Source organism: Neomonachus schauinslandi, chromosome 1 (assembly GCF_002201575.2).
Source record: "Neomonachus schauinslandi chromosome 1, ASM220157v2, whole genome shotgun sequence".
In the NCBI taxonomy this organism is placed as follows: Eukaryota; Metazoa; Chordata; class Mammalia; order Carnivora; family Phocidae; genus Neomonachus; species Neomonachus schauinslandi.
Window position 1 is genome coordinate 66705112 of NC_058403.1, and position 22492 is coordinate 66727603.

General features: G+C 52.3%; 1 protein-coding gene across 1 annotated transcript in view; it reads right to left on the reverse strand.

The window, feature by feature from the left end:
• ADCY5 (adenylate cyclase 5) overlaps window positions 1-22492 on the reverse strand; it is a 148451-nt gene that overhangs the window by 3505 nt on the left and 122454 nt on the right. Inside the window, exons 14-19 of the mRNA XM_044920387.1 lie at window positions 10598-10714; window positions 10045-10209; window positions 8266-8441; window positions 6275-6304; window positions 4771-4903; window positions 675-938 (exon numbers count right to left, since the gene is read on the reverse strand). Of these exons, the coding sequence (XP_044776322.1) occupies window positions 675-938; window positions 4771-4903; window positions 6275-6304; window positions 8266-8441; window positions 10045-10209; window positions 10598-10714 (885 nt within the window). The remainder of the gene's footprint in view (window positions 1-674; window positions 939-4770; window positions 4904-6274; window positions 6305-8265; window positions 8442-10044; window positions 10210-10597; window positions 10715-22492) is intronic.

Consider the following 22492-nt stretch of genomic DNA (forward strand, 5'->3'; position numbering starts at 1 on the left):
CCAGGGACCCCCTTCTTCTGTCTCCAGGCCCCGCCAGCCAGAAGCCTGCCCAGACCCATTTCAGCCAACTTCAGTTACCCCCTGCCCCAGGAGCCTCATGGGCTGCTTCCAGCACAGCCCCAGCCCAGCTCCATCATCCTTCACCCCAGGCCCTACATTCCCACTGGGGTTGACCCCCTCACACTCCTCACTCGGTGAGCTCCCAGGGTCGAAATGCCTTATTGGGCACAGTGTACCCGGTGCCTGGCACACACTGGGGACTTGGCGAGGGTGCATGTTTGTATTTCTGCCCCTGCTGTTCAGGGCTTTGCATCTTTGTCCTTCCTCCTCCCTTAGCCTGGGAGTCCCTCCTTCCTTGGACTCTCACAAAAGCTGGGCCCCACCCTGGGGCCTGCCCAGCCTTAGGTGGCACGAGAGGAGCGGCAGCGAATGGGGAGGACTGGCGAGACGGCCGCGCAAGGTCTCAAGGGGGCAGCCAGGGCGCAGAGACTTGACATCCCAGCGGCCCGGGCTGATGCCCGCCCTGCCACCTACTGCCCATGAGCTAAGCCCCATCTGTGTGCCTGCTTCCTCCTTTGTAACAGGCTAGGGGAGGAAATGCAGGCAAGGGGCCTACGCTCAGGTGCCCTGGCGTCCCTCCCACTCCAGGGGCCCAAGCTCCCCGCTGGCCGCACCTCATCAAAGTCGGCGATGATCTCGTTGAGCAGCCGCAGGCACTCGACGCCCTCATTGTTGGCCTCCAGCTCCACGTAGAACTCGGAAAAGTTGGCGATGGAGGCGAACATGACGGCCACGCACTCGCACGACTGGTAGTAGAGCTCGTCGTTGCGCCGCTCGCGGGCCAGGAAGTGGGCGGCCACGTCCTTGGGCAGGATGTTGTGCAGCAGCCGCCGGTTGTAGGCCTGCAGCTCCTCCATCTCCTCCTTCTCCTCCGTGGCCTAGGACGCGGCGCCCGGTCAGTGGGAGGGGCTTTCTGCCCCCCGCACCTCCATCCCCCCGTCCCCACCTGCGGCTCTCCGCAGGGAGCAGCTAGCGCCTCCGACCATGAGAAAAGGGAGAGACGTGTATGCCTCCGCCTCTGCCCTGCCTGCCCCTCAGGAATGTGACGCACCGGAGGGCGCGGGCCCCGAAGGAGGGAGCCCCCGACTGGAAACCTCCTGGAGGACAGGTTGAAAGCACCCTGTCTGCCCAATGCTAGACCGAGGCACGGGGTTACAGGGATGGTCCAAAACCACACATCCCCCACCAACGGCCCTCCAGCTACCAAGCGCTCCTCAACTGTCCATTTTCCTCTTCACATCAGGAAATGCAGTTTGATAAGATGACTTTAACAGACTGACTCCACGGGAAAACGTCCTAAAGCCCTGCCCACTCTCCCCAGTTCCAGCACAGCCCCAGCCCAGCTCCATCATCCTTCACCCCAGGCCCTACATTCCCACTGGGGTGTGGGAATGTAGCCAAAACTGGCTTCTGGATTAGTTTAGGGGTGGGGCAATGGATTATCACGCACACATCCCAAAGCCAGGAGGTGCGGATGCCCCAAAGTGCTCCCTGGGGCGGGATGGGGACACCACCAGTGACTTTGGTTCTCCCCCAGTTTGGGTCCTGGGTCTGGGAAATTGAGGTCTGTGGTCACTCACGAGGGACAGTGCAGAGCCCTCGAATCAAGAGGCCAACAGTGGCCCGCAGGCTGAAACACAGAGATAGTCCTGCACTAAGGTGTGCAAGGAGCCATGTGACACAGGAGGGACAGAGTGCAGTCTGCTGGCTTCCTCCCCCTCGACGACAAACAAAATGGCCCCTTTAACGGGGAGTGACCACGTTGGTAAAACAGGCAGGTAAAGGATCATTACCAGGGCCGTTGAAAAGATCCAGCCAGCCTGCTTGGGCCTTCTCTAATTAAATGTGGAGGCCTTTCTATTTGGCTGCACCAAGGATCTCCGCGAGGGCCAGGACTACGTCCCTGGCCGCACCAAGGATCTCCGCAAGGGCCAGGACTACGTCCCTGGTGCTCCCGGCAGGTAGTGGCTGCTCGTGGGGAAACTGCTGGCACACCAGCCAAGGCCACAGGACCCGGGTCCAGCAGGGACCCCAAGGCTCAGAGACCTGGCCTAGCCTTACACCTGAAGTGAGAGGACCCATTACGCCTAGAGCAACTGGAAACGGCCTCGAGAATGGGGTCACGCCTAAGGAAGTTCCTGGATGCCAGGTGGGCCCAGTGGGCACGTGCTACCTTCCGGCCCCGGTGAGGTGAGACTCCTAAACGGGGCCACCTGCTCCTAGCTCTGAAAGAGGTGCCAGAGCACCTGGAGTGGGAATCTCTGTGCTTCTGGAGGGCTGCGCCCTGGAGGAGCCCCAGCTGGTGCATTTGCCTCTGCAAGTGCGCTGGCCGCCTACAGTCCTGCCCGCTGAGACCCCGTGCCTGGGCACCCAGGGGCCCTGCAGCTCCTTTGATCAGCCCAGCAGGTGGCAGAAACCTAACACATGCCCTCCCTTAGCGCATCCACCCAGTGGCAGGCAGGTGGTGGTGGAGGCTAGGGTTGGGACGCTGGGAGCACGGCGACTGCTGGGAACACAGACCAAGTCCTGCCCAGGAACTCCTGCCACATCGGGACAACTCTGCCCTGAGACATGATGTTGGGCAGCTCCCAACACAGCCAGCTGTTTCTAGGACTGGGCTCTGGCCAGGCAGGAAGACTCAGGTGCCACAGCCCCGCTGCTGAGCCCAATAAGGTCAGTGCTGTGGGAGAGGGACGGGAGTGGGCTCTCCCAAGAACGGAGACCCACGGGTTTGGCCAGGAGCAGACTTGATGCCCCATGCAGATGCTTCAGGGACGCTAAGGACCTCGGGCTTCCCCACCTCCCTGTCAGCACCACACCCACCCACCAGGACCAAAGATCCAACAGCAAAACTGGCTTCTGGGTTAGTCTAGGGGTGGGGCAACAGATTATCACTCACCCATCCCAAGAGCCTGTGTTCAAGTTTTTGCTTATTGGTATCTTGTTCCCCCCTCCCAAAAGTCCTGGAGGAGGACGGGAGATGGAGGGATGTATAAGCATCCTAAGCCTGTTGCAGGGGTTCAGTGGAGAGAGGCCAACACACCTGGCAGGTAGACATGCTCACCGCCCCACCCCCACACATCTGTGCACAGGCCTTCTTAATCGTTTTCAAAGTGGGAGAGGAGCTGCTGTTGCCTGGGCACTGGGGTGGGGTTGTGAGGAAGCCTCAGGCTGCTCGGCTCAGCCCTGGCAGGCAGCTTCACTTTGACCCTGGGCACTCAGGAGCTAGACAAAGACAGGGGCGGGGGTGACAGGGCAGCAGGTCACAGGCAGGCTGAGTGGCAGGCTCACCCTTCCCTTGCTTCCACCCCTTTCTAGAGATCTCTGCAACACAACTGACTTGCACAACAGCAACAGTCTAGGGCGCAGGGGACCTCCTCAGAGCTCATGTGGGAGGTGGGGTGTGTGTGTGCAGAGAAGTGGAGGGACATCAGCCCTAGAGCCCACGGAGCCTGGTCAGCCCCTAGGGGAGCTGGCACCTCCGGGGAGCTTCCCCAGAGGAGAGGGGTGTGAGAGAGCCAAGAGAAGGCAGGGAGGCAGCAGTCTGAGCCAAGAAGGTAGAGCCTCACGCTGGATATCTCCCAGGTCCCTCCCAAGCCAGGGCTGACCAGGGGCCTTCCACATGCAAAACAGTTCCCTCCAACCTCAGGGCATCTGCTCAGTGGGGACCTCAGTCAACCTCATGCAAGACATCCAGCAACAGGGGCAACTGGATGCCCGCATCTTTAACAAAAACTCAGGACCTCCTGCCCCAGCCTGAAGACTTGAATCTCAGTGTTAGTAAGAAGCTGAGGATGGAGGAGGCCTAAGTGAGTTGCAGGTGAGCTGGAGAAGGGGTCTGGAGATGGAGGCCAGACCAGGCGAGGCAAAGAGGCTGGGCTGGAATAACCGGTCTGAGGCTGCCCACAGGGAAGGTGGCTTTCTCACCATGAATGCCCTTGGGTGCCCTCCCCAGACCTTCTGAAGCCATCTAGCAGGTAACAAGGAGCAACTCGGTCTCCTGCTAGCACCTGGAGCATTATCCTCCGTGTGGCCCAGGGGCATCCCCTCTTCCAGGTGGACACTATCGGGACACAGGGCACAAAGCCTGGAGGGTGGAGTGCGGGGCTCCCAGCACCCCACTGCCTCTGCCCCTGCCTGGGCCACCTCTCCCCAGGGCCGGGGCACATCCACCTGCTTAGGCTTCCTGTCGATGGGTCTTTGATGCCCCTTCCGTCCATTCTCCCCTGGAAGAGCCACTTCTGGTCACATCAAGCCCTGCTCAGCAGCCTGGTGGGCCAGCTCCCGCACTGCGGCCTCCATGACACGGCGCCTGCGCTCCCCATACTCCTCACCTCCTGCCACTCTTTCCTCCCCACCCTCCTGACTCCTTGCTGCCCACACCACAAACCGCAGCTGGCCATGCCTAGCCCCCGTCCCTGCCTCTGGACGCACACAGTAATGTCTGGTCGATATTTGGGACCCACCAAAGTCCCAGCACTGTCAAGGGTGGGTTTGTTTGGCATAAGCTCTGGGATTCTGTGTCTGGGCTCCCAAAAGCAGGGAGCAGACCTGCTGGGACATGGAGCACTGGGTAATTGGGCTGTGGCCTGAGCAGGATGCCCCATCAGTGCAGAACTAAGGCCCAGCCAGCCCAGGTGACAAACTTTTTCACTCACAAAATGCTGTGAGGTCTGGGTGCCTCCCCACCCAAGCCCCAAGGCCACCCACCTGCAGTTTCCAGAGGAAGTCCAGGCGGGCGGTGGACTCCACTTGCTGGGCATGCAGGTATAGGGCCAGCACAAAGACGGAGATGATGATGGGCGTCACCACCTTCAGTGCCACCTTGGTCGCGTGCTCAGGGCTGCGGGGGGAGGTAGATGCCTTGGCACTTCATGGCAGGCTCCAAGGCCCCCTCAGGCCTTTTGCCTCCTTCTACTACTCCCCCTTCTCTTCACCCTCCTGCTCAAGTTTTGCCTGAGGTAGGGCCTTCTCCAGGAAGCCTTCTTGGTTGGCAGCCCCATCGCAGCCCCTGCTCCCACGAGCAGCTCAGCAGTCATGACTCCTCTCCTGATGCCCCCCTCTTCCCCATCACTGGGAAACTTCTCTCTGGTCACATCAAGGGATCAATGAGGCGCTTGTAAAAGGCAGTATGTACATCCCAGGTCTCTCTCAGTGGACAAGATAGGGGCCGTGGGGCGCAGTAACAAGGGAGCCAGGCAGGCCATACTGACCAGCTCTGGGCTTTGGGCAAGTCTCTTAACCTTTCTGAACCTTAGTTTCCTAATCTGTAAAATGGGATAATGACACCCACATTTTAAGAATTAAAGATACTGTATATAAAATTCCTTGTATAGCATCTGATAAACAGTAGGAACTCCAAAACTGGTAGCTAATAATGGCTAATTACATTCCTAATAACATTATTAATAAATACTCTTAATAAAAGCAGCTATCCTGGGGCGCCTGTGTGGCTCAGTTGGTTAAACGGCTGACTCTTGATTTCGGCTCAGGTCACGATCTCAGGGTCGGGAGATTGAGCCCCATGTCAGACTCCGAGCTGGGTGTGGCGTCTGCTTAAGATTCTCTCTTCCTCTCCCCTGTCCCTCCCCTCCCACATGCACGCATGTGCACATGCTCTCTGTTTCAAAAAAAAAAAAACCCAAACAAAAAGCCCACACAAAACCAAGCAGCTATCCCAAACCCTGCTCCCTGTCCCAGCAAAGAGCCCAAACCTTGAACTCTGCAGACTCCCTGCCCAGCAGCAGCCCAGTGCGGGGCTTACGCTACAAACCCCACAGGCCTTGCCTTGGCTCCTTTCTTCCGCAGCGAGGGCAGGGGGCAGGGGGGTGAGGTCACCAGTTCCCGTTCTCTGGTGCCTGGGATCTCACACATGCCCCTGGGGAAGAGCTTGAGGCCACATGTTTTAGATGAGGCCTGTGGAATGGCCTGCAGGTCCTGATGACCCAGCTACTGAGTCTGTAGGTCATCTTGGAGTGGTGGGAATCATACGAGAAAAGAAGGGCATCTACCCAGTGAGGCCCCCTTGGTACCCAGTGAGGAAAGGGCTTCCTGGCCCCCTCCAGCCTCCTCCTTCACTGCCCACCTTGCCGCCAAGGCCCCCTCCCCACCGGGCACCACTGCTTTCTCTGCTGGGCCCAGGGCGGCTGGCCTCTGGCTGCACCAGGCCAAGGGCAGGGCGCGGCTGTATCAAACTTGGAGAGTATCCACTCACCACTGGGAGGTCCCGTTGTTGTTGAAGTCTCTGTGAACAGGAAGTGGGGAGGGCTGTTTGGAGCTGCTCTTCTGCATGGGCAGTCTCCATGCCCGCTGCGCTCCCCTACCCTGCTCTGCCCCCCTCGCACTGCCATGCCCCCCACTCCTAGCCCTGCCACCCCACGCCCACTCCTAGCGCCCCCGCTACTGTTGCTCCTTCATCCCCCACCCCCAGCACCCCTCGGGATCCAGGGATATTTTCAGGATGGGAGGCTTGCAGAAAGCCCAGCCCCAACTGGCGTCTGGTCACCATGACCACAAATCACCAGCCCTTACCTGGGACCCTGGGGGCCCCCAGCACATCCACCTGGGCAGAAGCCAGCCCACCTCCCACCCCAGCCCTTTGCTGCATGCAGAGGAGGAGAAACACTACCCCTGTGCTGTCCGGTGTGGTTGCCACAGCCACGTGGGGCTCCTGAGCCTTCACATGTGGCTAGTGCAAGTTAAAATGTCCCGGAAGTGTAAGATAGATACTAGGTTTTGAAGAATTAGTGTGGGAAAAAATGTAATATGTTTCATTAATAATTTTATATTGACAATTGAAACAATATTTTGAATATATTGGTTAAATATTAAGATTAAAATACATGTCTTGCCTTTTTAATACAGCTACTAGAAAATTTTAAATGACCTACGTCGCTTGCATTATTTATCTCTTGGACAGTGCTGCCCTAGGGCCAAGCCAGGGTCTCCGAAACCAGAAATTATCTCCGTTCTCTACTGCTGCTCCGGCGGGAGGAGAGGAGAAGCTGGGGGTCGGGGAAGGAGCACATAAGAAAAGGAGGCAAAGCTCCCAGCTCCTGCCCTGATCGGGGAGTAGAAAGGCCTGGACCTCCTCCCTCTCCTGGTCCTCACAGGACTGCAGGCTGCCCCGCTCCTGGGGCTACTGGGTGTCCCGGCTGTCTGCCCACAGCACTGCGCAGCCGCTGGGAAGGCCGGCCTTAAGCCGTAGATCCTTCATTACCCCTTCTTCTGCTCAGGTGACACTCTCTTCACCAGAAAGTGACATATCTGACACCAGAGTTATGGCCTGTTTTATCCATGACTGTTCCACCACTGGCTCAGTGCCTGGAACATGGGAGGCCCTCAATAAATATCTTTGGATGGATGGATAGAAGGATGAATGGATCCCTTCCTACAACTTGGAGAAAACACAGTTTGCTGCATTTTCTCAGGGGACACAGACCTGTCACATTTTTGCACTTCCTGGTGTGTGTGTGTGTGTGTGTGTGTGTGTGTGTGTGTGTAGTGGGGTGATGGGAAGAGAAGGGTATTGACATCAGGCACTTTATGAACATTTTACTACTACGGATATTATTCCCATTTTACTGGGAGCTAGATAGCTTGGGGTACAACTCCCAAGCCTGCTACCTAGATGTGGGACCTAATGGCTCACCATCGTAACTAGGAGCCTTTGAGCAGTGCACAAACTACACAACCATCCGTGGCAGCCCTGCCTACTTCACTGGGTTGCTATGAGGATGAAAAGGGATAATGTATGTCCCAGTGCCTAGCTCAAGGCAGGACACAGAGCTCAAGAAGAACAAAGTCTGTTTTTCTGCTCCCACAGACCTTGCTATTCAGCTCTGTTCAATCTTGACCCCTCTCTGGGCCTGAGGTGCCACAGGCAGATGGAGTTAAGTGAAAACAGCTCATCAGAGGCTGCCCTGAACAAATGAGGAACAATTCACTGAGGCCTGAGGGCAGGACTGAGTAGCAAACTGGAAGCAGAAGGACAGCAGGACCTAGTCACCCCGAGGCCACCCCCCCCATACTGGGGAAGGGAGAGAGGGAAGTAAGACACTGTGGTGCTTTACCCAGGCGGTCAGCTGGAGAGCAACAGAACACTCTCCTTGCAAGCCCCCCGTGGCCCAGTCTCCCAGCCACCCACTCTTCCGGCCTCTCTGCAATGCCCCAGACCCAGTGGGGGATGGGGGCGGTGCCACCTACATGGCGTTGGCAGTGACCAGCAGGTCAGCATTGTCAAAGAGCATGACACGGGGCACCTCGACGATGAGCACGTATGTGAGCTCAATGGCCAGCATGAGCACCAGCTTCCCAATGCAGCTGATCTGCAGGAACACGGAGCAGGCCAGCAGGCTGAGCAGCACGCTGTAGGTGAAGTACTGTGGAGAGAGGTTGGCGAGCCTCAGCAGCCCGGCCCACCCTCCAGCATCCCCCCCAAATCGGAGCTGGCCGCAGGCGAAGCCCACTCTGCCGGTGTTTCTGCTGATGCAAACTTGCGAGGGAAAGTGAAGGGCCCCGGTAGGAACCAGGAGATGGGTCTCCAGGCTGTCTGGCCAGTTGGCAATACAGCCCCATGGTTAGAGCAGGGCTCCAGGCTCGGGCAGACCTGAGTTTCACCCCTGATTTACTATGGACTGGTTGTGGGACTTGGGCCATTTATTCAACCCTTCGAAGCCCCAGTTTCCCCATCTGCAAAAGCTCCTATGTCATGGGCTCACGGCTACAGTTCCATGACATGAAAGCACCTGGTGGCTTGGGCCTGGTGCCCTCAGGAACTGTGGGGAGCCCAGGTGCCCCAGCCCCCGGGTCTGCAACTTTAAATCCAAAGTTCTGAAAACCGAAGTATTTCATGACTGATAGGGTGGCAACACCTGAGCTGACCTGATTTGGTGGCAAAAACCGCCCCAACTGTGTGCTACTAATTAGCATCTTTGTCCTGCTTCTTGTGACTCTGCATACATTTTGCTGCAGAAATATTACTGTATGTCATTATCAGGTGCTGCCCAAACTACACTGGGGGTGTGAAACACCCTTTTAAACTCTGAAAAATTCCAAAATTCAAAATACATTTGACCTGGAAGCCTTCAGATGAGGGACTGTGGCCCTATATGATTTAGTTTAGGGAAGTCCCTTCTGGTCTCACCCCCAGGCAGCTGGGGTGTGGGGATTGCCCCGTGCATGGAGTAGACGCCCTGGGCTGGCTCAGTTGGTCGCTTGAAAGCCGCTCCCCAAGAAAAAGGTGAATGAAGCACCTCGCATACCATAGGCGCTTAATGCATGCCGCTCTCTAAGGATTCTCGGCAATGGTTCTTAAACCCAGTAACCTAGGGGTAGATTTCCTTCGGGGGGGCGATGAAAATGTTCTAATTAGATGAGGATGCTGATGGTGGCACACATCTGTGAATATACTAAAAACTACGGAATTGTACACTTTGAATGGGTGACCTTGATGGCAAAAAGGGTTCCCTTCTTCCCTCCCTGCTCTCTGGCCCACAGCAGAGGAGCTCGGGCCGTTTCTCCTGAGGCAGGCCTGCTGCCAAAGCTGAGGGTCCAGAAACAGCTCTGCCCTCAGGCTGAGACCAAGCATTCTACAGCCAGACGACCTGCGTGAGAGTTCTGGCTCTATCCCTTATTAGCTGTGTGACTCTGGGCAAATTACTTACCCTCTCTGTGCCTCAGGGTCACCTGTATAAAAAAGATACTGTGTCTGAGGACTGAATGAGGGAAGCCGTCAAGTCCTCGGCACAGTGCCTGCGACACTATATAAACGACAGCCCTGCTGTTGTACTGTTCTACGAGAAGGCTGGCCTTGTTCACTGGTGTCCCACACATGGAGTGAGAGACGGGAAAGGAGGTCTCTGGGATGGCTGCGAGCTTGAGAGCCCCTGACCCCCTCAGAGCCGCCGAAGGCAGAGGGGGAGTGCAGTGGGAGGGTGTCTGTCTGCGCCCGGAACCACCCCCCACGCCTCCCCCTGCCAGCACCTCAGGGAAGTTGCAGTTGGGCCATGGGCTGCTGCAGAAGCCCCGCTCGTCCCCCAGGCTGTAGTTGGTGGCCGACTCCACCACGTGGCACGCGTTGACCTGGCCGGCGCTGATGTTGTGCTCATCCGCCAGGCAGCCGAACAGGTCCCTGGAGTTACACATGAACTGGGGGCAGGGGAGGGCAGGGTCAGCCGCAGGGGCCAGGCCGGGGCAGCCCGTCTCCGCAGGGCGGTGGGTGCTCATCCCCTCACCCCCCGACCCCGGGCTCGGGTGCCCCCTGCCACAGAGCGGGGACAGGAGAGGAGCCTGGCGGAGGCTGAGGAACTGACGAGGTCCGCCCGGCTGCCCAGGGGAGGGCATAGGCTCGCAAACTTCCCTTGGGGACTTCTCGGAGTCTGGATCCGCAGCCTTGAGAGCAGGGAACTAAAAGTCTGTGTGAGAGGCTTTAGGAATCAAATCTGATTCCAGAGACCTGAGGTGAAGCCCTAATAAGAAATCCTGGGGAGGGAGAACTCCAGAGTCTGGGAAGGTTCTGGGAGGTGGAGCCACCTACCATGTTGACAAAAGCCGACAGGAACACTAGGGTGATGGTGAACACTCCGACCAGAGTGCTATTCATCTTAGACCGCACAATCTTCCTGGAGAGGGTCTGCAGGGGGGCCGGGAAGAGCTGCCCCAAGGTACGGGGGCGGGTGAGAAGAGAGAGAGAGAGAGAGAACAGAATTCAGTGGGGACTCTGCAAGCGCCATAGGGGAGCTGGTTGAACCCGCCCCCCCTTGCCTCTGGCCAGCCTCACCCCAGGGCCTCCCTGAACACCCTCACAGGGTGCAAGACTCCAGGCTCACACCATGCACCCCTGCCTCCAGCGACAACAGCACAGAATCCACAGCAGGCCCATCTGCCTGGGGAGCCTGCACGAGAGAGAGGCAGGATGGAAGCAAAGAGGCTCTCTTAACCCCAGCGGAGTGGAGGAAAACACATGAATCTGCCGTGTGAATGCTGAGCTGGTCAGGATTACAATGGGGGGGGGGGGGCAGGAGATGGCAGGTGGGGAAGCCTGCTGGAGGGGCCCAGAACTTTCCCAGGGAGGGTCAGAGCTTCTGGGCAGTAGGGAGCTGTGGGTCTGAGGATTCGGAAGGGACCTGGGGTCTGGAGGGAGGGGACAGGCTTGTGAGAAAGGGCAGAGTAGCGTGTGAGCAGGAGGGTGGGGCCCTGGACAAGTGAGTTCAGTGAACCTTTATTCCAGGACTCTCACTGATCTCCTGTTTCCTCACCTAACCCTTCCGACATTTCCTTCAACTAGACAAACTACACGGCCACTCAAAGACCCACTGCAGTTCTGCTAATTAAATGACCCGCTCCACCATATCTGACACGGTTGGCTTTGTCCATCATGCCCTCCTCATCTCCAAAGCAGCCTAGATTTAAAAAGATGTTGGCAGACACAGAGAAACAAAGGGGTGGACTTGGGCTTCCCCTGTCCCCCCACCTCGATGATTCCCGGTGAGGCTGGTCTGCTGCACAAATGCCAGGTGTCCTATGGAAACCCAGAAGGGCAGAGGAGGGTGGTGGAAAAAGCACTGGACCAGGAGCCTGGAAATTTCGAGACATGGCTTTTCCTGTGTGGCCCTCAGCAAGTCACATCCCTTCTCTGAAGGCTCCCCATCTGTAGGACTCTCGGGGCCCTGAGCATCTGTGCACATTCCGGCTGAGTACACCAGACTACAAGGCTTATCCCTCCTCTGATAGTGACAGGATGGTCACACACACAATAAACAGGCAAAAGGACACCGCGTGATCACTAGGTGACTGCTCGTTCCCACTGTGCAGGAGACTGGCTTGTGTGCTATAGTGTTTCCTGCTGGCACATATGGGGACCTTGGTCTCCCGTTCCCCAGCTGTGACCCCCACTCACTATATGCAAAGCATCCACGTGGGCCCATCACATCTAACCCCGCGGGGCTTTGGGAAGCCGACACTAATATGCTGCTTGCTGTGCTAGGAGTCATAGCGTCCTTTGTCTCTGACCCAGGAGTCTCATGTCTCCTGCCAGCATCCATGACATAGTAAGGCTCACTTGCTAGCTTGCAAGTAGGGTGAAACCAAATCTCAGACCCTTCACTGTTCTTGCCATCAAGTAAGTGCCCTGGCTCACCCTTTGGTGTTGGGCTTTGAGCTGGGTGTACATGCTGGGAAGTATATCTTTTCTACCCAAATCCCCTTCCAGCCTTCCAACAAGGCCACTCCCTATTCAGCAGAGGGAAAGAGAGGACCACAGGGAAGGACACACCACAGCAGTTGTAGAAGCCTGACAACCTCACGCTATATGTGGGCCAGTGAAGACCTTGGATTCCAGCAGGGGCGCCCCCCAACCTGTGTTCATGTATCATCAAGTCTGTGGCATTATTCTGAAACACTTCCTTTTGGAGTAAGAAAGAACACTCAGATTAAACCCATTTATATGGTAGAAGGAGAGCTATGTGTGATTTGGAGAGCATAAGCTTTAATGAAAATCCTGCTTAACAGACATAGACACTAGGATATTCCACTCAATGGAACAGAGTGAATCCAGAAATAATCCCTTACATTTCTGATCAATTGATTTTGACAAGGTTGCCAAGATAATTCAATGCAGAAAGAAGTTGCTGAGGCACCTGGATATCCACATGCAAAAGAATGAGGCTGGGCCCCTACTTCATACCATATACAAAAATTAACTTGAAATGGATCAGAGACATAAATGTAAGAGCTAAAACTACAAAACTTGCAGAAGAAAATATGCAAGCCAAACTTTGTGACTTTGGGTTGAGCAATGGTTCTTAGAACACCAAAAGCACAAGCAAAAAAAAAAAAAGAAAGGTAAAAAGAAAAGATTAGTTGGATGTCATCAAAATTTAAAAATTTTTGTGCTTCAAATACCACCACCAAGAAAGTAAAAAAAAAAAGGTAAGGATATAGAAAAATTGGAACCTGTATGCATTGCTGGCGGGCACAAAAAATGATGCAGCCGATGTGGAAAACAGTATGGAGGCTCTTCAAAAAAATTAAAAGCAGAATTACCATATAATCCAGCAATTCCACTTCTGGATATACACCCAAAAGAACAGAAAACAGAGGTTTGTACACCTATTTGCAGAATCATGTTCATAGCAGTATTATTCACAAGGGCCAAAAGGTGGAACACCCAAGTGTCCATCTATGGATGAATGGATAAACAAAACGGGGAATATACATCCAATGGAGTATTATTCCGCCTCCAGGAATGAAATGTTGACACCTGCCACAACATGGATAACACTGCAAGACAGTATGCTGAGTGAAAGAAGACAATCACAAAAGGATAAGTACTATAGGATTCCACTTTTTTTAAAAAAAAAGATTTGTTTATTTATTTGAGAGAGAGACATTGAGTGGAAGGGGGAGAGGGAGAGAATCTCAAGCAGACTCCGCACTGAGCACAGAGCCCAATGCGGGGCTGGATCCCTCAACCCTGAGATCACGACCTGAGCTGAAACCAAGAGTCAGACACGTAACCAACTGCCACGCAGGCACCCCAATATAGGATTCCACTTTTATGAGACACCTAGAACAGTCAAATTCAAAGAGACAGAAAGTGGAATGGTGGTTTCCAGGGGTGAAGGCAGCATGGGAAATTACTGTTTAATGGGTCTAAAGTTTCAGTTTGGGAAGATGAAGTTCTGGAGGTGGATGATGGTGACCTTTGAACAACAATGTGAATGCATTTCATGCCGCTGAACTGCACATTTAAAAAAGGCTACAATGGAAAATTCTGTATTATGTACATTTAAAAAGGAAAGTGAAACCCAGAGCATGGGAGAAAATTGTTGCAAACTGTATATCTAATAAGGGTCTTATAACCAGAATATAGTGGTCTCCTCTTATCTGTCTTATTCTAAGACCCCCCACTGGATGCCTGAAATTGCAGACTGTCCTATACTTTTTCCTATACATGCACACTTATGATAAAGTTTAATTTATAAATTAGGCACAGTAAGAGATTAATAACAATAATAATAAAATAGGGCAATTACAACAATATAGTGTAACAGAAGTTATGTGAATGTGGTCTCTCTCTCTCTCTCTCAAAATAGCTTACAGGATTCACCCTTCTGCTGGTGATGTAAGATAAAGTGCCTACATGATGGGACATAGTGACATCAGCACTGGGACGCAGCGTTAGGCTCCTCCTGACCTTCTGACAATACGTCAGGAGGAGGATTATCTGCTTCCAGTCTGCAGCTGACCACAGGAACTAAAACCACAGAAAGTGAAACCACTGATAAGGTTTACTGTATACAAAGAGCTCTTACGACTCGACAAAAAGACAAAAAACCCAATTTAAAAATGGGACAATGATTTGAATAGATATTTCTCCAAAGAATCTCTATAAATGGCCAATAAGCACATGAAAGGATGTTTGGCATTAGTCATCAGGGAAATGCAATTCAAAAACACGACATACCCCTTCACACTCCCTAGGATGGCTATAATCAAAAGTCAGATAATAACAAGGGTTGGTGAGGATGTAGAGAAATGAGAACCCTCATACATTGCTGGTGGGAATGCAAAGTAGCGCAGCTGCTCTGGAAAACAGGTTGGTGGTTCCTCAAAATGATAAACAGTTACCAGATGACCCAACAACTATACTCCTAGGTATTTACCCAAGAGTACTGAAAACCAAGTGCACATAAAAGCTTGTATACAAAAGTTCATAGCAGTACTGTTCATAATAGCCTGAAAGTGGAAACTACTCCAGTGTCCATCAACTGATAAATGGATAGACAAAGTGGTTTATATCCACACAACGGAACATCATTTGGCCATAAAACGGAATGAGATGTTGTCACATGGTACAACATGCGTGAACCCTGAAAGTATCATGCTAAGTGAAAGAAAACAATCTCAAAAGGCCACATATTGTATGATTTCAGGCAAATTCATATAGAAAGCGGAGTTTGAGGCTGCCAGGAGCTGTGGGGAGCAGGGAAGAAATAGTGACGCCTAAGAGGTCTGGGGTTCCTTTTCAGGATGAGGGCAGTGTGCTGGAATTAGTGGTAATAGTTGCATAACTGCATGAATATACTAAAAACTCTTACAACTACATCCATATTACAACTTCATCCACCTTTATGAAGGTGAATCTTCTCTATGTGAATTGTATCTCAATAAAGCACTTACTAAAAATCCCTGCGCAAGCTCTTACTAGCTGTGTGACCCTGGGGAAGCTATCAAGGGCTCTGAGCGCAGTTTTCTTATCGATACTTGGGGGATCTCTCTCTCCCAAGGTGGCTATGAAGACTCAAAGAAATGATGCATTTTAAAGTGCTTTATAAGCTGTGAAATTCAACAGAAAATTCAGTTAATATTTGCATTTTTTAAAGAGCTCTGTTGCCAATAGGAATGAAAGTCCTTGTTTCCTATTAAAGGAATTTTTCTGTGTCACAGCTGGGGAAACTGTTCTGGCACTAGCCTGAGGAGCTTGCTCTGAAAAGGTATGACAGATGGTTCCTAATTTGTGTCCAACTAAAACTTTGCCATTCCATCCTACCCCCTTAACCCATGTTACTTAAATCGTTTCAGTTCTGATCATCCCATCCATCAGTTGAAGGGTTGCTTTTATCATTTTGCACCCACCAGTAAAATTCAAGCAAAGGTGATTAGTAGATGCTAAAGGGAAGGTGGCTGGGGGACAGGCTATGCACATGGGCTTCCTGGTGATGGTGGGAGCAGGGGCCCCATGGCGCCACCTAGAGGTCAGGAGAAGAACTGCAGGCTATTTTTAAAATTCAATCCAGAATGTAGTTCTAAAGAATGATTGACTTCCGGGGGGGGGGGGGGGGGGGGCGCCGCGGTATATATATAAAAAATTTTAATTAATTTATTTTTATTAGTTTCAGAGTTAGGATTTAGTGATTTATCAGTTGCATATAACATCTGGTGTCATTCCATCAAGTGCCCTCCTTAATGCCCATCACCCAATTATCCCTTACCCCCAACCCCCTCCCCTCCAGCAACCCTAAGTTTGTTTCCTAGAGTTCAGCATCTCTCATGGTTTGCCTCCCTCCCAATTTTCATCTTATTTTATTTTTCCTTCTCTTCCCTTATGTTCATCTCTTTTGTTTCTTAAATTCCACAAATGAAATAATATGGTATTTGTCTTTCTCTATTTCACTTAGCATAATACTCTCTAGTTTCATCTATGTCATTGCAAATGGTAAGATTTCATTCTTTTTGATGGCTGAGTAATATTCCATTGTCTATATGTACCACATTTTCTTTATCCATTCATTAGTCGATGGACATCTGGGCTCTTCCCATAGCTGGGCTATTGTGGACATTGCTGTGATAAACATTGGGGTGCATGTGCCCCTTCGGATCACTACATTTGTATCCTTTGGATAAATACCTAGCAGTGCAATTGCTGGGCCATAGGGTAGCTCTATTTTCAACTTAATGCACTGGCTTGCTACAAGCCGATTTCTCTCGTCACCCTGTTTATTTATTTATTTATTTTTAAAGATTTTATTTATTTATTTGTCAGAGACAGAGAGAGAGTGAACACAAGCAGGGAGAGTAGGAGGCAGAGGGCGAAGCAGGCTCCCTGCTGAGCAAGGAGCCCAATGCAGGGCTTGATCCCAGGACCCTGGAACCATGACCTGAGCCGAAGGCAGATGCTTAACCAACTGAGCCAGCCAGGCATCCCTTTTGTCACCCTTTAAAAAGACCCGCTCTTGACTTTAAAACCTCAGGCAGGAACCCAAAAATTGCGGTTTTGAAATTTCCAGAAGATTTGAGATCCTGCTCTAGTAACACTTTATAGAGTATCTCATCACCTGGAATCAAAAAGTTCATCTGTATGTTTGCCCTAAATCCCATCTTCACTAACCCCAGTGTGGATGGTGAAACTCTTCACCGGGGGCACATCTCTCACGGGGACGCACCACAGCTGCAGCGATCCTGGAGACCATTTTTTGCAACAGGATAATTGTGCCCGTGCAAACCAATTGTTCGATGCTGCTCACTCACAATTACAGCTCAGAAAAAGAATTGATTTTTTAAAAATTCCCAACCAGTACATTCCCAGTCTGATTAATTCAAATCAATTCAACATGAAAAACAGGAGTGGGGACATAATTAATAAATCATGACTGGGGTGAAGGACAGTTTTGATCCTGGCCTCTCTGAAAGCCTCCAGGCAAATCAATGACCAGCCTGGGGCTCTGGTTCCTTGTCTGTGATGTGGGGTCAGGGGATTGCACAGATGAAAAAAAAGTGATGAAATCTGATGGGAGGGAGAGGGCACCTGGGTGGCTCAGTGGGTTAAGCATCTGCCTTCGGCTCAGGTCATGATCTCAGGGTCCTGGGATCGAGCCCCATGTCAGGCTCTGCACTCAGCAGGGAGTCTGCTTCTCCCTCTCCCTCTGCCCCCCGACTTTTGCTCTCTAATAAATAAATAAAATCTTAAAAAAAGAAATCTGATGGGGGGCGCCTGGGTGGCTCAGTTGGTTGGGCGACTGCCTTCGGCTCGGGTCATGATCCTGGAGTCCCGGGGATCGAGTCCCGCATCGGGCTCCCTGCTCGGCAGGGGGTCTGCTTCTCCCTCTGACCCTCCCCCCTCTCATGTACTCCCTCTCTCTCAAATAAAAATAAATTAAAAAAAAAATCTTAAAAAAAAAAAAGAAAGAAATCTGATGGGAAAAAAATCTTAAAACTGTCTTTTTGACAAAAAACAATGTGAAAAAGCAGTAGCTCCTACTACATAAAATTTTTTTTAGAGATATGAAAACTTCAGAGGCTGACCAAGGCAGGCAGAAGCTGACCCAGCCCCACACCACTGCTCTCCCAGGGCTTAAATGGACATATTAACAAAGGCAGTGTCTTTGAGAAGGATTATGGGCTCGGAAGTCAAGAACCACTGGGATTTAAATCCCAGCTATACCACTTCCTAGCCTCAAGGCTTCGGGAATGCTGCCTGACCTCTGAGCCTCATCGTCATCATCTGCAGGGTGGATGTAATAAAAGCCACCTCAGACGCTTAGGAAACAGAGCTCAAAGGGGCAGAGCTGGGATCCAGACCCTAGACTGATGGACTCAGAAGCCATGGGAGGAACTGAGACATGCCTCCCGGAATGAAGAATTCTCTATCCCCAAAGGAACATGTGTCTGGCCACAACACCCCCTCCCGCTAATAGAGTGTGACCCCGAGCATGCTGGTGGAAGCTGAGTGTGGGGGTTCTACAGTCCTCACAGGACAGAAGATACCTAAGAGGTCAGAGGTACTGCTGTGTAGTAAGACCCTATTTCAGAAACCGGGGACAGCAGTCAGGCTGCGGTGGTGGAAAGGAGAGTCAGCACAGCGGGGGGACTTGGTGAGGACATTCAGGCTGCAGGGAGGGAGAAGAGGTTTCTAGTGACTGCACAGAGCATACAGAGCCTAGATGCAGCTCTGCTCACAGTTCCCAGGAGCTCAGACAGCCGGGTCCCAGAAGTCCATGGGAGGCAACTAAGAGGGAGCCAGCAGTCAGGAGGAGGAAGATTTAAATATACACATGTATGTACCTGTGCACACGAGTGTGTGCACGCACACTCACACACACACATACACACACACACACACACACACCGAGAACTATGGTGCCACGTCCTCCTTCTGTGCCTATCTACTACTCCCAAGCCTCAAAATGAAGGAGAGGAGGCTGGGCTTCCAAGCAAGGAAGTGCTAATGAGCCACACTGAAGACAGGGGGGTCCAGGCCAGAACGTGGGGAAAGGAGGGAGCCACCCTCTTCTACCCATCTGGGTGGTGGTAGCAAAAATGCTGGCACTGTCAGAAGCAGGCCTGGGGGGGCGCAGTCGGTTAAGCATCTGCCTCTGGCTCAGGTCATGATCCCAGAGTCCTGGGATCAAGTCCTAAGTGGGGCTCCCCACTCAGCAGCGAGTCTGCTTCTCCCTCTCCCTCTGCTCATGCTCTCTCTCTCTCAAAACATATAAATAGAATCTTAAAAAGAAAAAAAAAAAAAAGAAGAAGAAGAAGAAGAAGTAGTAGGCCTGGGCTGCTTCACTGGATGATGGGGCAGAAGCCATAGGGAAGCTGATGGAACAGTCAGAGGTGCCCCAAAAGAGAAGAGGCTGTACTCAGGAGATGTGAGTGAACTCACCATCCCTGGAGGTAATCAAGCAGAGGCTGAGAGAGTCCAACCTCAGGTGGGTATCTGGGCTGCTTCACTGCTCCAGCCATTTCCAATCTGAGATTACCAGAGTCTGTGGACCCCGTGTGATGGCAAGGAGGGATTCAGCATGGCTTTTTCTAAGACGAGCAGCTCTGGTGCCCAGGTCAGCGCAGATGCTGAGGGAAGGGAGGAATGACGTGTGCAGGTGTTCATTCAGCCCAGCCCCAGAAGAAAAGAAGTGCTTGAGGGAGGAGACTTTGGGCAAAGCAGCGCAGAGACAGCGGGGCCCTGAAGGGCGGGAGCAGCGGGAACAGGAGACGTGGGCGCCCGGTTAGCCTCACGTCGAGGCGGGAGTGTGAACTGGGCCTCGCATGTCAGATCAAACAGGCCCAGGACGCAGGGGCCATCAGAGCCCTCAGGAGTGAGTTTCCCAACACCTTCCCACAGGAAGGACCCAGGCAGCTGCCGCCTGCCAGACAGCTAAGACCACTGAGTTGGCTCCTTTCAACTAACTCAGTCGACACTTTCTTCACAGTTCTCTCTTCAAAAAGGGTAAACTATGGACATTTGAGCAACTACGTCCATGCTGTTTGGGGGACATGGGAAAACAAATGGAATAGAGAAAGCCACTGTGGCTGACAGAGCCGCCCGGCTGCGGGTCCGCTGAGCCCAGGCCGCGGGTAATTTAGGGACTGTCGTATCTCCTCAGAAAGCCACCACCTGTGACTCCTGAAAAACCGTGGAAGGAAGATGAGAGATGTCTGCGTTCTGGCACAGGGCAAATGTTTTCAAAGGGAAAACAGAATGACCCGGGAAGTCCCAGTCTAGTCAGCATCACGGCCGTCCCCGCAAAGGTGATCCGTCCGCCTGCAGGCGGTGGGGGGCGGCAGTGCTCCATGACGGGCTGCGCGGTGGGGACACAGAAGCCAGAGGACAATTACCCCCTTCATGTCTTAGTGTGCAAACAGTTCATCCACAACACGGAGGAGGAAAGAATAATGAAATGGGAGAGGGATTCATACTACAAGCAACTTCTCAGGTTGGGGTCTACTTCGCAGAAGGTGGAGAAAGGCTGAGATGGCGCATCAGAGGTGGGGGGCGGGCGGGGGCTGGGCGCAAGGATGCAGCCAGGACCTCAAGGCGGGTATTAGAGTCTACTTGACTCCTGGCCCAAATTAGCAGGTGCCAGACTTGATAAGCCAGGGAGCACTTTTTTCCTAAATAAATAGTTTACAGAAGCTCCCCACTGCAAGATAGAAGCAGCAGCCTCCCCTGGGTGAGGGGTGTGTGTGCGCGGAGGGGCGAGGGATGGAGTGGGGGCAGGAGGTAGGCACTCCCTTCCCCAGCCTCCGCTGCGGGGACCCTGGCCTCCTCAGAACCGTCAGAAAAAGCAGTGGGCTGGATAAAGGAATTGAGAATAAGCTTATTGAATGTGACACTGATTACAGAATAGATAGATCCAATGAAACACAAGGAGCCAGGTATGATTTTCATAAATAATCTTGAACAGTAGCAAAGAGAAGTCACTGGACCAAGGTATGGACTCAAAATGGCCAGGGTGGTAGTGGGATGAGCCTTTCCCCCTCTCCTCCTCCTCCCCTACCCCCAGATATACGTGCCAATCAGGGAACACAAACCAGGTGAAGTCAGGGTAGCTCAGGCCTACCAAAGCAGCTAACAGGAAAGAGAGAAATCTAGGTTCTAGTTTTAAAATTGTAGACCACATATAGCTTTGATTCTGACTTGAATAAGCTAATTAAGTACCTCAAAGAGACAATGACTTTGCCTCAGTTTATAACTTAAAAAGAGAAAAGAGTCTTCTGGACGTTCAAAAAAGAATGCTTACAAGGCCCTTTTAACTACGGTGTACCATTTGTTGTTGTTTGGTTGGTTGTTGTGACTTCTTTTATGGTGGTAAAACATATGTGCCATAAGGTTAGCATTTTAACCTTTTTTTTTTTAATTTTTCTTTTAAATTTTTTATTTATTTGCGAGAGAGAGAATGAGAGACAGAGAGCATGAGAGGGAGGAGGGTCAGAGGGAGAAGCAGACTCCCTGCTGAGCAGGGAGCCTGATGTGGGACTCGATCCCGGGACTCCAGGATCATGACCTGAGCTGAAGGCAGTCGCTTAACCAACTGAGCCACCCAGGCGCCCAGCATTTTAACCATTTTTAAGCATACAATTTAGTGGCATTAATTCTATGCATACCGTCAAACAACCATCACCGCTCCATTTCCAAAATGCTCTAGTTCCAAGACCCTTCCGTCACTCACCCCATACAGAAACTCCGCACCTGTGAAGCAATAACTCTCCATCCCTTTTCCTGCCAACCCCAGGACCATCTAGTCTACTTCCTGTCTCTATGAAGTTGCCTATTCCAGATCTTCCATATAAGTGGAATCACATAGTCTATGTCCTTTTGGGTCTGATGTCTTTCACTCAGCATGTTTTCAAGGTTCGTCCATTTTGTAGTGTGTGTCAGAACTTTATTGCCTTCCATGGATAATATTCCATCACAAAGATGTATCATTTTTGTTTGTTCATCTGTGCATGGATATTTGGGTCGTTTCCACCTTTTGGCTGTTGTGAATGTACCATGTGCTTCGATAGCCATGAGATGAAGAAAGTGGAACGGCCCCCTGGGGACAAAGCAGCCTTTTTGGGGGGGAAGGGGGGTAGGGGGGATGACAACAGCAAGACCAAAAGACAGGCTATGACTGAACACAGAGCCTTGAGGAAGGAGCTGGAAACCAGGATTAAATCCTCTACCACTCCAGATGATTCCCGGGGGACCTTCCCGTTCTGACAATCAGTCCACCAAGACCTCGACCATCAGATAATTAAACAATGATCAGTCTAATGAAATACCCTGCTTGGAGGGTAGAAAGAGAACGGTGACTTTGGAGGTGACCAAGGTCTAATCCCCCCAGAAGAAGAACGTGGTGCCCACAGTAGAGAATGATGGCAGAGCCTACCCCCCACACTTCCTGGGGTTTGGCTCCAAGTGAGAATCAAGGAGGAACACAGAAATGGTTCCAGCACAAGCTGGAGGGGCTCGTACCTGCCTGGGGACAGGGCGCTTTCTGGGACCAGGCTGGCCTGTCAGGGAAGTCTGAAACCACTAGGGAAGGAAATGAGGGAAAGGCTTGGTGGACAAGGCAAAGGGGAACCTGAGTGGCTTCCACCACAGACCAGAATGCCTTGTGGCCAGGTCCCCCTGAAGCCTTGCAGGGGGGTGGGGGGGGTAGCGCACAGC